General features: G+C 37.8%; 2 protein-coding genes across 2 annotated transcripts in view; one reads left to right on the top strand and one right to left on the bottom strand.

The window, feature by feature from the left end:
• Nucleotides 1-4,064, bottom strand: part of lhcgr (luteinizing hormone/choriogonadotropin receptor) — a 29,346-nt gene extending 25,282 nt beyond the window's left edge. The window contains exon 1 of the mRNA XM_022685008.2: nucleotides 3,702-4,064. Within this exon, the coding sequence (XP_022540729.2) occupies nucleotides 3,702-3,859 (158 nt within the window). The 5' untranslated portion in view covers nucleotides 3,860-4,064. The remainder of the gene's footprint in view (nucleotides 1-3,701) is intronic.
• A 5,695-nt stretch (nucleotides 4,065-9,759) lies between these two features.
• The window catches only part of acoxl (acyl-CoA oxidase-like), a 95,519-nt gene continuing 92,077 nt past the window's right edge, over nucleotides 9,760-13,201 (top strand). Inside the window, exons 1-4 of the mRNA XM_022685010.2 lie at nucleotides 9,760-9,969; nucleotides 10,297-10,393; nucleotides 11,591-11,677; nucleotides 12,005-12,091. Coding sequence (XP_022540731.2) covers nucleotides 9,854-9,969; nucleotides 10,297-10,393; nucleotides 11,591-11,677; nucleotides 12,005-12,091 — 387 coding nt within the window. The 5' untranslated portion in view covers nucleotides 9,760-9,853. The remainder of the gene's footprint in view (nucleotides 9,970-10,296; nucleotides 10,394-11,590; nucleotides 11,678-12,004; nucleotides 12,092-13,201) is intronic.

The raw sequence follows: 13,201 nt of genomic DNA, 5'->3' as shown, positions 1-13,201 counted from the left end.
ACTGGATTATTAGGCCTGGTTAAATTACGTTTAATTAGTATTAAAACTAGTTTCTGTTCCATTCATTTTCAGTCTCTGCACAAGATGCGCGAGCCTTTGCTCCTCCTGCACCATGTATTCAGTTACCGTAAAACACTGTGAAAAAAACCCTTCTAATTTACCAATGATCTCACAGGGGCCGGTCAAAGATAGTCAGAGGGCCATACAATGCCCAGGTCTTTACTTGAGGATGCCCCACAGGTGCTCAATTGGGTTTAGATCTCGAGACATATTTGGCCAGTCAATTGCCTTTACCTACAGCTTTCTCGACAAAGCAGTTGTCACCCTGGATGTGTGTTTTGGGTTGTTATCAGGTTTAAAAAATGCCATGTGACCCAGTTTCCAAATGAAGGGGATCATTCTTTCTGCTTCAGAATGTCACAGTACATGTTGAAATTCAGCTCCCCAGTGCCAGCAGTACTAATCCAGCCCCAGACCATGATGCAACCACCACCATGCTTTACTGAAGGCAAGAGGCTGTTGTTTTGGTACTCCTTACAACACGCTTGCACACATGCTGGACACCATCTAAGCCAAGCAACTTTGCAATGACTTGGTTTGGTCAGATCACAGGTTCTAGTAATCCGTGCTCTTATAGTTTTAAAGCAACTGTTTGTGGACTTTAAATATCCAGTGGCCAGTATGAGAGAATTGTACCCAAACTCCATATTTAACAACCCTGCTCCCTATTCCTACTTCTCCCCTGCTCTCTGGATCCTTGTAACGAGTCCCAGGCCACCAGAGAAGGAAAATGTCACTATTAAGCACAATTTGGAAATGTTCAAGGTGAGGTGTACCCATGCGTGGTACCAACTATTTAGACATTAAAGGCTGTGTGTTAAGTTATTTTCAAAAGTAAATCTATATTGCTATATAAGTTGTACACTGACTACTCTAAGTAAAATCCAAGCTCAATTTCTATTGTTTTGTAGAATAAAAATATAATAATATATTTGCAGAAATGTAAGGGATGTACTTATTTTTGGGATAATATATATACATATATATAGTTGCTTGGATAAGCCAGTATACATATATATTTTACATCGCATGATGTCATCAATGGTGTGCTCAAGTTTCTTTACACAGCGGAATGTCATTTGTTTCTTGTTCCAGGGAATGATTCATGTGAAAGCAGGCCTAATCTTTTGGCTGGAATTTTAAGGAACTTCCAGTAACAGCTACTACAATAGAAGCTCATAACTCACAGAGCTTCTTTAGAGTTTGTTTGACCAGCATATTATCCTTTGTAACACTTACAACAGAGAAGGAGACATACAAAAACAGCTTTCATTGAAACTGAGAACCCAAGAGGAACAGCTTCTTTGAAGAAAGTTATTGGGTAATTATGTTCTGTTCCTTTGAGTACAGACTCAGACTGAGGCTGAAGGTTTGTTCAGATCTCTGGAGATTTCATTTTGTGCCTGTCCTCACGTTAATAGACACCCTCACACCATTTTATCTTTTGGTTCTATTTCTTTTAAAAATATTTGCAAAACTTACAATGTTATATATTGTTTTTTAAAATAAGGATAGGGTGTTATGGCAAAGATATTATATTACAATATATGAATTGCTTGACATACGATATATTGTGTCATTTTTTTGTGATTGTTTGAGAAGTTGGAGCAAAAAAAACAGCCCTGTGTTTATTCATTTGTAGTCCCGCCCCCTTGTTAGATCCCAGGTTTTTCCTATTTCTTGTCCCTTTCTGTGTGTATAAATAGTCCTCCTTGTTCCTATGTTATTCGTCCGTGTTTACGTCAATCATGTTACGTGTTTCCTCTGTTTCAGTTTCTTCTTAGCGTTCCCTTGTTTCTTTAGTCCTTTGGTTTGTTTGTTTGTTTATTATTTGTAAATAAATCACACTCGCATGTGCGTCCATTCTCCACGCCTCCTTCATGCTCTCTACCTGACACCTATAGTGCACTAGAGGCATAACCCCCCTCCCAACTCATTTTTTGAAACACCAAAATGACTATGATGTTATATTAAAATGTTATTGTTAAAAAAAAAAAAAAAATGTGGGAGGCACTTGGGTCCTTGTTTTAGGTGTATATATGCCCATTCAAATTAATGCATTGGAGAACATTGTAAATATATTAAAGAAGCTTAGTTGAAACATTTTTCTCTAGTTCTCTTGAGTCTCATCTTCATATTAGACTACATACGTCTGCTATGTCCAATCACAATCAGATTCACTCTATCTGGATGAAGAGATTTATCTGGATAGGGTTTTTATTGAACGGTGAGAAGCTGAAATAAAGTAGGAGTAATGAGGCTATTTTTAAAATGTAAGGAGTAAAATGTTCAGATAATTGTGTGAAAATGTAAAGAATAGAAGTAAAAATTTGGCTTGTTTTACTCTTGCCAGCTTAGCTTATATGTGTTTTTGCATAATGAAATTTTTGTATCTTCAGGATAGCAGTGTTGTTTTACCCGATTTTAAATGTTTACAAAATGAAACATCAAAATAAAATGTATTTAGAAGTTACATATGTACTTAATTGTTTTAATAAGTGGACAATGATACAAAGAATTACATTTGTGATCAGAAAAGTGGCTTTGATTTACAGTATATATTAATATATAATTCATAATGTCAAATATATGCGGTAAAGCAAGCATTTTAATACCTCCTGTAATAAAAATACAGCAGCCTATTTGATAATAATTAGTGTACTGTAATGATTACTGTAATAAAAATTAATTGTGTTAGACTTTTTCTTGCATAAATGTAGTGTTTTTATACTGTGACTTTTAAGCAACCTTTAGTTCAAAGGAAACTGTGGTATGTGGGACAAAAACATTACACTGTACAAAATGTATCAGGGTTGGTAGGATTGTTTATCATGTGATGTGATAGAGCCCATTTTTGGAAAGTCTCTTTATTTCTGTTATAGAGAAATCAAGCATAGACCCTACTGTGGCTGTGTATTTTAATAAACTTTTTTTTACTGTATAACAACATTTATTTTAATCCACAGAAAGAGCAAGCCTGTAATGAAGTTCAGATGCGTAAATTAATTATATTTTTCTCTTATATATTTTTATACTTAGGACAAAATAATTAACCAACCAACAACAAAAGATTATTTGACAACACTATTTTTGACTATTAGAGTACATTAAAAAGCCATTTAAAACCTTTAATAAATGAACATGGATTTAATGTCAGAATTTTAAAAATGACTGGTGATGTATTTTGGAAAATTACATATACACAGCTCTGGAAAAAATAAGAGACCACTTAAAAATTATGAGTTTCTTTTGATTTTATCAAATTAAAAACCTCTGGAATATAATCAAGAGGAAGATGGATGATCACAAGCCCCCAAACCAAACTGAACCGCTTGAATTTTTGCACCAGGAGTGGCATAAATTTATCCAAAAGCAGTGTGTAAGATAGAGGAGAACATGCCAAGATGCAGTTGTGATTAAAAACCAGGATTAAAAACCAGGGTTAAAAATATTGATTTCTGAACTCTTAAAACTGTTTCCTTTGCATTATTTGAGATCTGAAAGCTCTGCGTCTTTTTTGTAATTTCAGCCATGAAAAATGTACAATTAAAATATATATTGTCTGTTAGTCTGTAGAATACAGAATGGTGGCTGTTTGAATGGTTTACTCTGGTTGATGTTAAATATCTGTTGGAACTTACAGTCTGCTGACAGCGCTGTGTTTGGCTGCGCGCGCCTCGGTCGCCCTCGTGCAGCAGATGGTCTTCACGGAGCAGCGGCAGACCTCCGGACACACGAAGCGCAGAGACGCGCAGCAGCAGCGCGTGAGGAGGCTGAGGATGAGCAGAGATGTCCTCATTGTCTTCAGATCTACTTTTTTTTAATAATCGAGTTATTACCCTGTTTCCAAGATGGCCCTCAGAACTCACTCATACACGCCTTTCCCACATCCCCTCTGTTTAAACTGTGAAATCGAAATAAAGACAGGAATAATTCAGTTTTACTGAAGAGTTTGGAGAAAGTGAGCACAGAGATAGAGGCGCGCGCGTCTGAATGGAGCGCATCTTCACCACATCTGGCCGAAGATGGGCTCCCTCTAATGGATGGAGCAGACATAACACGGAGAAAACCAGGAAGATTAAAGAACCAATAAGGAGTATACACTGCCTGGCCAAAAATAGTCGCCACCTGAATTTAACTAGGCAAGGTATGAGCCTCCTATTGGAGTTTATTTAACCCCAACTTGTGCAATGAGTTAAAAAACGTCAGTCTGTTTGAGAAGGGTCAAATGATTGGAATGCATTAAGCTGAGGAAACATCTAGAGATTGCAAAAACGACTAAACTTGGGATAAGAACTGTCCAACACATTATTTATAACTGGAAGGATAGTGGCGACCCATGCTCCCTGACCCACTCTTTTACAATTCCAGCCCCATGAATCCTGCCACTTTCACCTAGGTATATGACCGTGCCATCAGGGAAGGAAAAATCCATGCTCTATATTCAGTATATTCAGGTAGTCAGCTGACCTCATTATTCCAGCACATACTGTTACTGAACCTAGACCTGAGAAACTGCAGCATCTCCAGATCATTTACTTAAATCCAGGTAGCAACTTTTTTTTTTTGGCCAGGCAGTGTATAATGGCACTGTTATTAGAATACCACTCAAGGGGGATCCTCCCACTAGTTAATGACAGCTGACAAAATGTAACACTTCAGCATCCAGTGAAGTTACCTGCCAGAAAAAGAAAAGAAAGAAGAGAAGAGAAAGGAAAAGAAAGAAAAGAAAAAAACAGAGGTAATTTTGCTTGGGCCCCCAAATACCTTGAATTGGTCCTGGACTTAATAAATAGAGTTTGGCAGTAACTGAGTGATGAAGACAGCATGGAAACATCCAGGATTTTATGTGGTTTATTACTGTAGGACATTTGTAACCAAACATTTTCTAATTAAAAGGAATATACAGATGGAATATACAAGTGGACAATATAAAAATATGCAACTAATATTAAAATAAAAATAAATAAACAAATAATAATAATAATAATAATAATAATAATAATAATAATAATAATAATAATAATAATTATTATTATTATTATTATTATTATTATTGTTGTTATTATTATTATTATTATTATTATTAATAATAATAATAATAATAATAATAATAATAAATATATATATATATATATATATAAAAATAATATACATAAATAAATAAATACATTGTTATATAAATGTATTTATATATAGATATGCATATACATACATAAACATATCAACAAAAAACATTTCTCTGATTATGTTTTAAATATGATTTAATCTATTTCCTCATTTAGTCAAGTCAAGTCAAGTCAAGTAGTTTTATTGTCAATACTGCATATGTACAGGACATACAGAGAATTGAAATTACGTTACTCTCCTTCCCAATTTTACAGCAAGTACAGATAATAGATATAATAAAGGAGAATGGGAGACACTATGTGTACAATACAGCAGGGACACAAATAGACATAGATGAGACAAAAACAAGGTGCAGTGGTGTGGGGGAGGAATAGATATATAAATATAAGTAAATAAGTAAAAATAGATATATAATTATAATATAAAATAGTGGGAGACACTATATGTTCAATACAGCAAGACACAATAAACATACGTAAGACAATAGTGCAATATTGATGGTGATTGAGATGGAATGACAGTAAAAATAGTAAATAACAGTAGTGCAAATACGGTATATGGTATATAGCTTAAGGCTGGTAAAGTGATTGGGTGCGTAAGTCCTTAAAGTTAACAGTTTAATTAAGTGGAATTAAAGTGCGTATTGACAGTGCAAGTATATCAGTAGTGCAGGTGTTGTGTAGTGCAAGTCCGTTTGGAAGGGACCAGTACTTTGTGCATTGTAGTGCAGAGTCTCAGTACTTTATTAGTGGGGGGGTCAGGATGCTGAGTGAGTGTGTGCTGGGGGCAGGATTGGGATGGGGGGTAGAGCAGGAAGAGAGTTCAGCATCCTCACAGCCTGATGGATGGGGCTGTCTCGCAGTCTGCTGGTCCTCGCCCCGAGACTCCGCAGTCTCCTCCCTGATGGCAGCAGGCTGAAGAAGCTGTGTAGTGGGTGAGAGGGATCTCCTGCCAGACGGAGGGCTTTCCGTGTGAGGCGGGAGCTGTACAAGTCCTGAAGGGAGGGGAGAGAGGTGCCAACAATCTTCTCAGCTGCTCTCACGATGCGCTGGAGGGTCCTGCGGCAGGATGCTGTGCAGGCCCCGTACCACACGGTGAAACAGCTGGTCAGTATGCTCTCGATGGCCCCTCTGTAGAAGGTGGTCATGATGGGGGTGGGGGCTCCAGCTCTTCTCAGCTTGCGGAGAAAGTAGAGACGCTGATTTGCCTTCCTGGCCAGTGACACTGAGTTGGTGCTCCAGGAGAGATCCTCTGTGACGTGCACACCCAGGAACTTGGTGCTGCTCACCCTCTCCACAGCAGTTCCGTTGATGAACAGAGGGGTGTGCTGTGTGTGAGTTCTCCTGAAGTCCACAACAATCTCCTTGGTCTTCTCTGTGTTCAGAGAGAGATTGTTGTGTTTGCACCAGGAGGCCAGGCGGCTCACCTCGCTCCTGTAGTGTGACTCATCGTTGTTGCTGATGAGACCCACCACCGTCGTGTCATCCGCAAACTTGACGAAGAGGTTGGAGGTGTGTGCTGTGTTATTTATTTAACATTATTCTCTATTTTAATTGAATCATGCTGCTTATGTGATAATGTGATAACACATGTTTAAATCATAGACTGTATATAAATATGGACAGCACGACAGGGGTTGAAATGTGGCTGGCTCTTGAAAAGTACGCCCTCTGGTGGCTGGCTTCAGTACAACTTTTAACCCTGTCTATTTTTCCATAGACCACTGAAGTCGTGTCTCATTTTGTAGTCGGGCGCCATGTTGTTTATGTCCATATTTGGGGTTCCGTGTCTAAGCGGTCCATGTGAATGGGGAATTGGAATGGGCTTTTCAAAAACTGGCCTCTGTCACATGTGGTGAATAAATATGTTCAGAACCCTGTACGTTTTATTCTGTGTACATTTACTTCCTAAATTTTGAGATCGTTTAAGGGTAGTTATTAAAAAAATGCTAACTTTAAGCTAATGCTTAACTGACGTCACAGCACAGTGGTTGGAAATGACCCCGGACTGGATTCTGCATAACAACAGTGAACTCTGGTTGGATCACGTTTTGGATTATTATGTTTCTTCACAGAGGATCATTAAAGTATTTAAACAGGTGAAAACTCTTTCAGTAATGTTGAGCAGTGTGATGTTGAGCAGTGTGATATTGAGCAGTGTAGACTGTGTTAGAGCTTTAAAAGGCAGATAATAAGAGAAAGTGGCTCTCAGTTCAGCAGCGCTTCCCTGAAGGGTTTAGTATTTAATTACGTCATTAGTTTATGCTAATTACAACACCTGACCCAAATAATCAACTAACAACTAACTAATCAACTAATCAACTAACTACCTGCCCTCACCGAGGCAGCAAAGTATCTCAACTTCAGTGGTCTATTCAACTGAGAGATGGCGGAATCTTTAATCTAAAGTTACACATCCAGAATTTTTGTTTGGAAGTCTGTACATTCTGCAAACCTCCCTGCTGTGTTAATAACCCCCATTATTTTTCTTTACAGATTATACGTTTTATAGGCGTTATTCCGTGATATTTAAAGGGGTGTGGCGATGTGGTAATTGACAGCTGAGGGCAAGTTGATTGACTGAGCGTGAACGCGCACCAACACTGTGGCTCAGTCATTTCATTTTGACATTTTACTGTTAAAAATAAAATTTCTGAGTAAAGCAATGGCTTGTTCAGTAGTTAACTGTTGTAACAGAGCCTCAGGGAAACGTTCTCTGCAGTTTTTTGGTAAGTGGATAATTTCCCTCCATCAATTCATTATTATTCATCCTTTGTTATTTTCCCTAATTTTAGTATCTAATTTATGTTTTTAACCTAACATTAGGTACTTAAAGCTATCTTACTAGTTAAATAGGTTAGCCAACTCTGGTTAGCTAAATTAAGTAACTTGTTTGGTGAAAATGTTGATGAAACGCAAAGAGTAATTGAGGGGGAGGCCGGGGTTTGGGCAGTCACATGGCCCCGCCTCCCACCTCTGCCGTGCCTCTACTGCGCAAGCGCACGCAAGATGGCAGCTTCCATTCGGCTATATTTTAGGGCAGTTCAGTCTATGGCTTGGCCTTATTACTCCACTCTCAGTGTGCCACGATATCATATACACAATCATTATGTACATTATACCCACCGGAATTAAACATCAATAATATTTAATTAAATATCCTTAGCAAGTTTAACCTTGACTTAACTCTTTTCACATCATCAAGCTCCTGAAAAAAAGATTGGATATTTGATTATTCTTTTTTAGCAGAATAGGAAAGTCAGTTTGTTTCCTGGCACAGATTTAAGCACATCCCACATATTTTCAATGTGCTCAGGGCTTATTTTCAGAGATGTTTAGGATCATAGCCATCTCCCAATTCTTTCCACTTTGTGTGCAGTGTACCAGCTCCACAGAAGCAACACTGTCCCAGAGTATTTTGCTACCACCATCATGTTTTGCAGATGGTATAACGTTCTTGTGGTTAGATGTCTCACCTCATCTGAACTATGTCTCAGATGGTTAGATGTTAGATGTCTCATCTCATCTAAACATTACATTTTCCTCTGGAAGATCTTTTGCTGCACAAAGTTGATTTTAGATTTTAGATTTTAATTCATGACAGGCCCATATCTTGTGTTTTTGGGATGTTCTTGGCCATCTAAACAGTTTTGTCCTAGCTAAGGGACAGTCTCGTGTCTAGTCTTCCTAATAAATTTACCTAGTAAGTTTTAATAAACATTAAAAGCAGGTCAAATAAAATGATCTGAAAATAAAATAGAGATAATAGAATAAAAAAGGGGAAAGGTTAAATAAAAAATATATCAAAAAGCTCAGACTTTATTTTTAGAAGTCATTATTTTAAGATACTTAGTCTTTATTTTTAGATACTAAGTCGTTATTTTGAGATACTCAGGGTTTATTTCAAAATAGTGAGTCAGTACTAGCCTGTATCATTATTTTCATACTGTTATTTGTAGATACTAAGTCATTATTTTGAGATATTAACTTGTTATTTTCAGATACTATCTCATTATTTTCTGATTGTTATTTTGAGCTGCTAAGTCAATATTTTGAGACCCCATCTCATTATTTTCAGTTTGTTATTAAGTTTAATAGTAAGTTTAATTCAGTTTAATATTAAGATATTAAGTTGTTATTTTAAGATTTTAAGTCCTTATTCTGAAACACTAAGTCATTATTTTGAGATGCTAAGTCGTTATTGTGCGATAGTTGTTTTTTTGAGATAGTAAATAATTATTTAATCAAATTTTTAGATTGTTATTTTTAGACACTGTCATTATTTTAGATACTATTTTTTTTAGATGTTTAGTTGTTATTTTTTATTTATTTTATTTATATTATTTATTTTTATTTTATTTTATTTTTTTATTATTTTTAGTTCGTTACTTGTTATAAGTCGTATAACAGGTCGTTATTTTGAAGATGTTTTGGGCTGTTTTAGTGTCTGAAAGTGAAGATATAGTAATTAATTTAATAGTACTGGATGTTTGTGTTTATTGTAGGGGGCGGGTTTATTATCTGGGTGATAACGCGCTCTTACTCTACACGAATAGGGGCGCTCCGGCGGAGGAGCGTCATCAGAGGCGGAAGCGGAGTGCGTGCAGTGCGGGGCCGCTGCTGCTGCTGCAGGAGCTGCTGGGCTTCAGTCTGAGACCGAGAGCATGGCTGCACCTCACTCACCCTCCAGCCTCTCCAGATACCTGGATGGAGAGTTCTGGAAGATCAGAGACAATCTGCGGGAGGGGATCTCTAACTGCGAGCTGTTCCAGCGCAGCAGGTACTCCTGCATGATCTCACTAACAGTGATCCTGGATATATCTGTGTGTGTGTGTGTGTGTGTGTGTGTGTGTGTGTTTACAGCTGAGATCATTATGATCTCAATGTGTTTGATGATGGTTTATAGAAACTGTTGGATAGAGATGCAGCAGGGCTCATCAGGAGACACTCAAAACATAGCTACAGGCTAAACAGCACAGCTGCAGCTGAAATAAACACCCCAGCATAGCTCAGATCAGACTGCATCAGCATTAATATTAATGCACAAATAAAGCAGTGTGTTGTTCCACCCTCGCTTACATATATTCTTATTGTTATTTTCTGACAGCTACGACCTCTCCCTGGATCAGATCAGAGACCTGACGGCTGACAGGCTGCACTATGCCATGAAATTACCCCTAATGCAACGTCACCTCACTGATCAGGTAAAAGAGCAATGGTCAGATAAACTCCAACCATAAAGTCAGCCCCCTGTACGGCTCTATGCTGACTGAGGGCACGTATACACCAGAAGCTCATCCCCCCACCACAAAACAACAGAAAGGACAAAAAACTAAAATATACTGTATTTAATATGTGTTAGTTCTGTAGGAGGATGATTGATATGCTTTAGAGGCTTAAACAGATTAGTATTACTTTAAAATAAGTTTTGCAAGGATCACACTAGGGGTTGGAGGTTAATCAAATAAATGTTTTAATGCCATTTTGAAAATGAGACACTGTTGTAGAAGCTTGTACACATGTACATATAGAAGCTGCAGAGGGAATCTCAGTAAAGAGACATTTGCTTCTCTTAGAAACCTGTAAATATATCTTTATGTGGCTTTATGTGGATTTACATATTTTACACTTTTGCTTACCTGAAATACAAGAAGGTTTTGTTTGCATCGTGGTTAATATAAAATCTGCATGTACGGTTGAAGGGGACTGTTTAAAATGTTTATTTAAAAAATAAATAGATGAAAATTCTGCAATTAAATATAAAGAAAACAATAGCTTGTGTATCAATTTAAATGTTACTGTCTGTTTACAAAAAAAACCCTTATGGTTTTGTAAGAAATAAAGAAATAAATGTATGTAAGAAATAAACAGATCTAAACTGTAATCGAGAATCGCTCATATATTTGAAGAGTATCAAGATCATTTAGAACTGACAGTGAAGAACCTATATCTATATTTATTTATTTTGTTTATATAGTTTGGAAGTCTGTAGTGATTGACTCAGGAATTTGATAACCTGTACACTGTGCTCCTTAGCATCCGCTGACCTCACTCTCTTAGGTTATTATAGGTCTTAACACTTTGTGGCCGAGTTGCTGTCATTCCCAGTCACTTCCACTGACAGTTGGCTGTGGAACATTTAGTTGTGAGCAAATTTTACAACTTGTTGGACAGGTGCTGCATCCTATCACTGTACCACACTGGAGTTCACTGAGCTTCAGAAAAAGGCCCATTCTTTCACTGATGTTTGTAGAAGCAGACACACACACACACACACACACACACACACACACAAACACACAGAAATAAACATTGACCGTACAAGCGTGCGCACTTGAATAAAGTAATTGAATAAATATATGTAGTTACTACTAATGTATTACTAATCTGTTTGTTTTCAGGTGCTTGGAAGAAAGAAACATTTCCTAAATAGGAGTGTAGATATCTCAGAAATGATCTGTTCTGCAGACATGGCCACTGGAGTAAAGGTGACTTATGATCTTATCTTATCTGTTGGCTTATCTGGAATTAGATAGATATATCGAACCAGGTTGAAAAGTGCAGGTTTATAGATTACAGCTAAAGAGAGATACTTACTAGTATGGTGACGTTGTTGATTGTTTGCCTATAGAGTGGAATATCATGGGATAGCCCCTCCCCTTCCTCTTAGCTCTGTGTAATAACACCAGTACACAGAGTTGTAAGCCAGGAACACTGTTTCCTTGTAGTTGTTTGCATGTGTTAACTGTATATTTGCATTGGCTGTGCTCATACTGCTGTGTGTTCTAATGATACTGCTTCTTCTACACTTTCAGATGGGGGTTGTGTGTGGACTGTACGGTGGAGCTGTCACTAACCTGGGCAGTCCAGAGCAAGTGAAGCAGTTTTATGCCCCTGTGTTGGTCAGTAAGCACCAATTACCTAACATTATTCTTTTGGACTAAGGAATAACAGTAGTGTCCCACCGTTTATTCAGTTTGGAGCTGCCCTATGTACAGTGATATGAAAAAGTTTGACACCCCTGATCATTTTCATGGTTTTCCTTTATAAATCATTGATTGTTTGGATCAGCAATTTTAGTTAAATATATTATATAGCAGATGAACACAGTGATCTTCTGGTTGAAGGTATTTTGGACCTTTCTTCTTTACGTAACATCTCCAGTTCAGTCAGGTTTAATAGTTGGCATGGGAAGCTTGCTTTAAATCACACCACAGATTTTCAAAAATATTCAGGTCTAGGGACTGAGATGATCATTCCAAAATTTTGTACTTGTTCCTCTGCATAAATTGTCTTGTTGAAGTATCCAGCCCTGGTGCAACTTCAACTTTGTCACTAATTCTTGAATATTATTCTAAAGAATCTGCTGATATAGACTGAAATCCATGCGACCAAAGCTGGTCTGTAGGTTGACTATGACTGTTCTCATCATCCTTCTCCTCTGTTTATCTGAGATTTTTCTTGTTCTGCCACTTCAGGTCTTAACTAGAACTGTGCCTGTGGTCTTTCATTTCCTCACTATGTTCCTCACAGTTGAAACCATAGACTGTGTATAGCTGGACAGAGCACCGTCTCTCAAAGTGAAGCCACCACAGGTTGGGCGCCCCCTACTGTTCGGTTGCAGAAAGCTGTGTAACCCCACCCACCCACCCACCCAATAACTTATTGTCAACATATTATTATATTGTCAGTAAGTTATTAAGCTTTGTTCAAAAAGGTGTGGTTATTGTAAAAGGGCTGGGCTACACCTAGCCGGGGTGGGACCAATGACTGTATGGGCGGGACCATAGACTGAGTATAGCTCTGTGGAGGCAGCCCTCGGGGGCGGGGTTATTTAAATGAGTAGGCTGTCTCTCCACAGTCTTTCTCCCTCCTCTGGTCTCTACTGCGCAGACTCGGGTTTCAGGATCGCCAACATGGCGGAAGATTTTGGCTTAATTTTCATTGAAGGAATGGGAATGACGACACGGCGTCCATCTTTTTTACAGTCTCTGGTTGAAACTGAGAGCTGA

This window comes from Astyanax mexicanus, chromosome 7, assembly GCF_023375975.1.
Source record: "Astyanax mexicanus isolate ESR-SI-001 chromosome 7, AstMex3_surface, whole genome shotgun sequence".
NCBI lineage: Eukaryota > Metazoa > Chordata > Actinopteri > Characiformes > Acestrorhamphidae > Astyanax > Astyanax mexicanus.
This window is presented reverse-complemented; position numbering and strand designations above follow the sequence as displayed.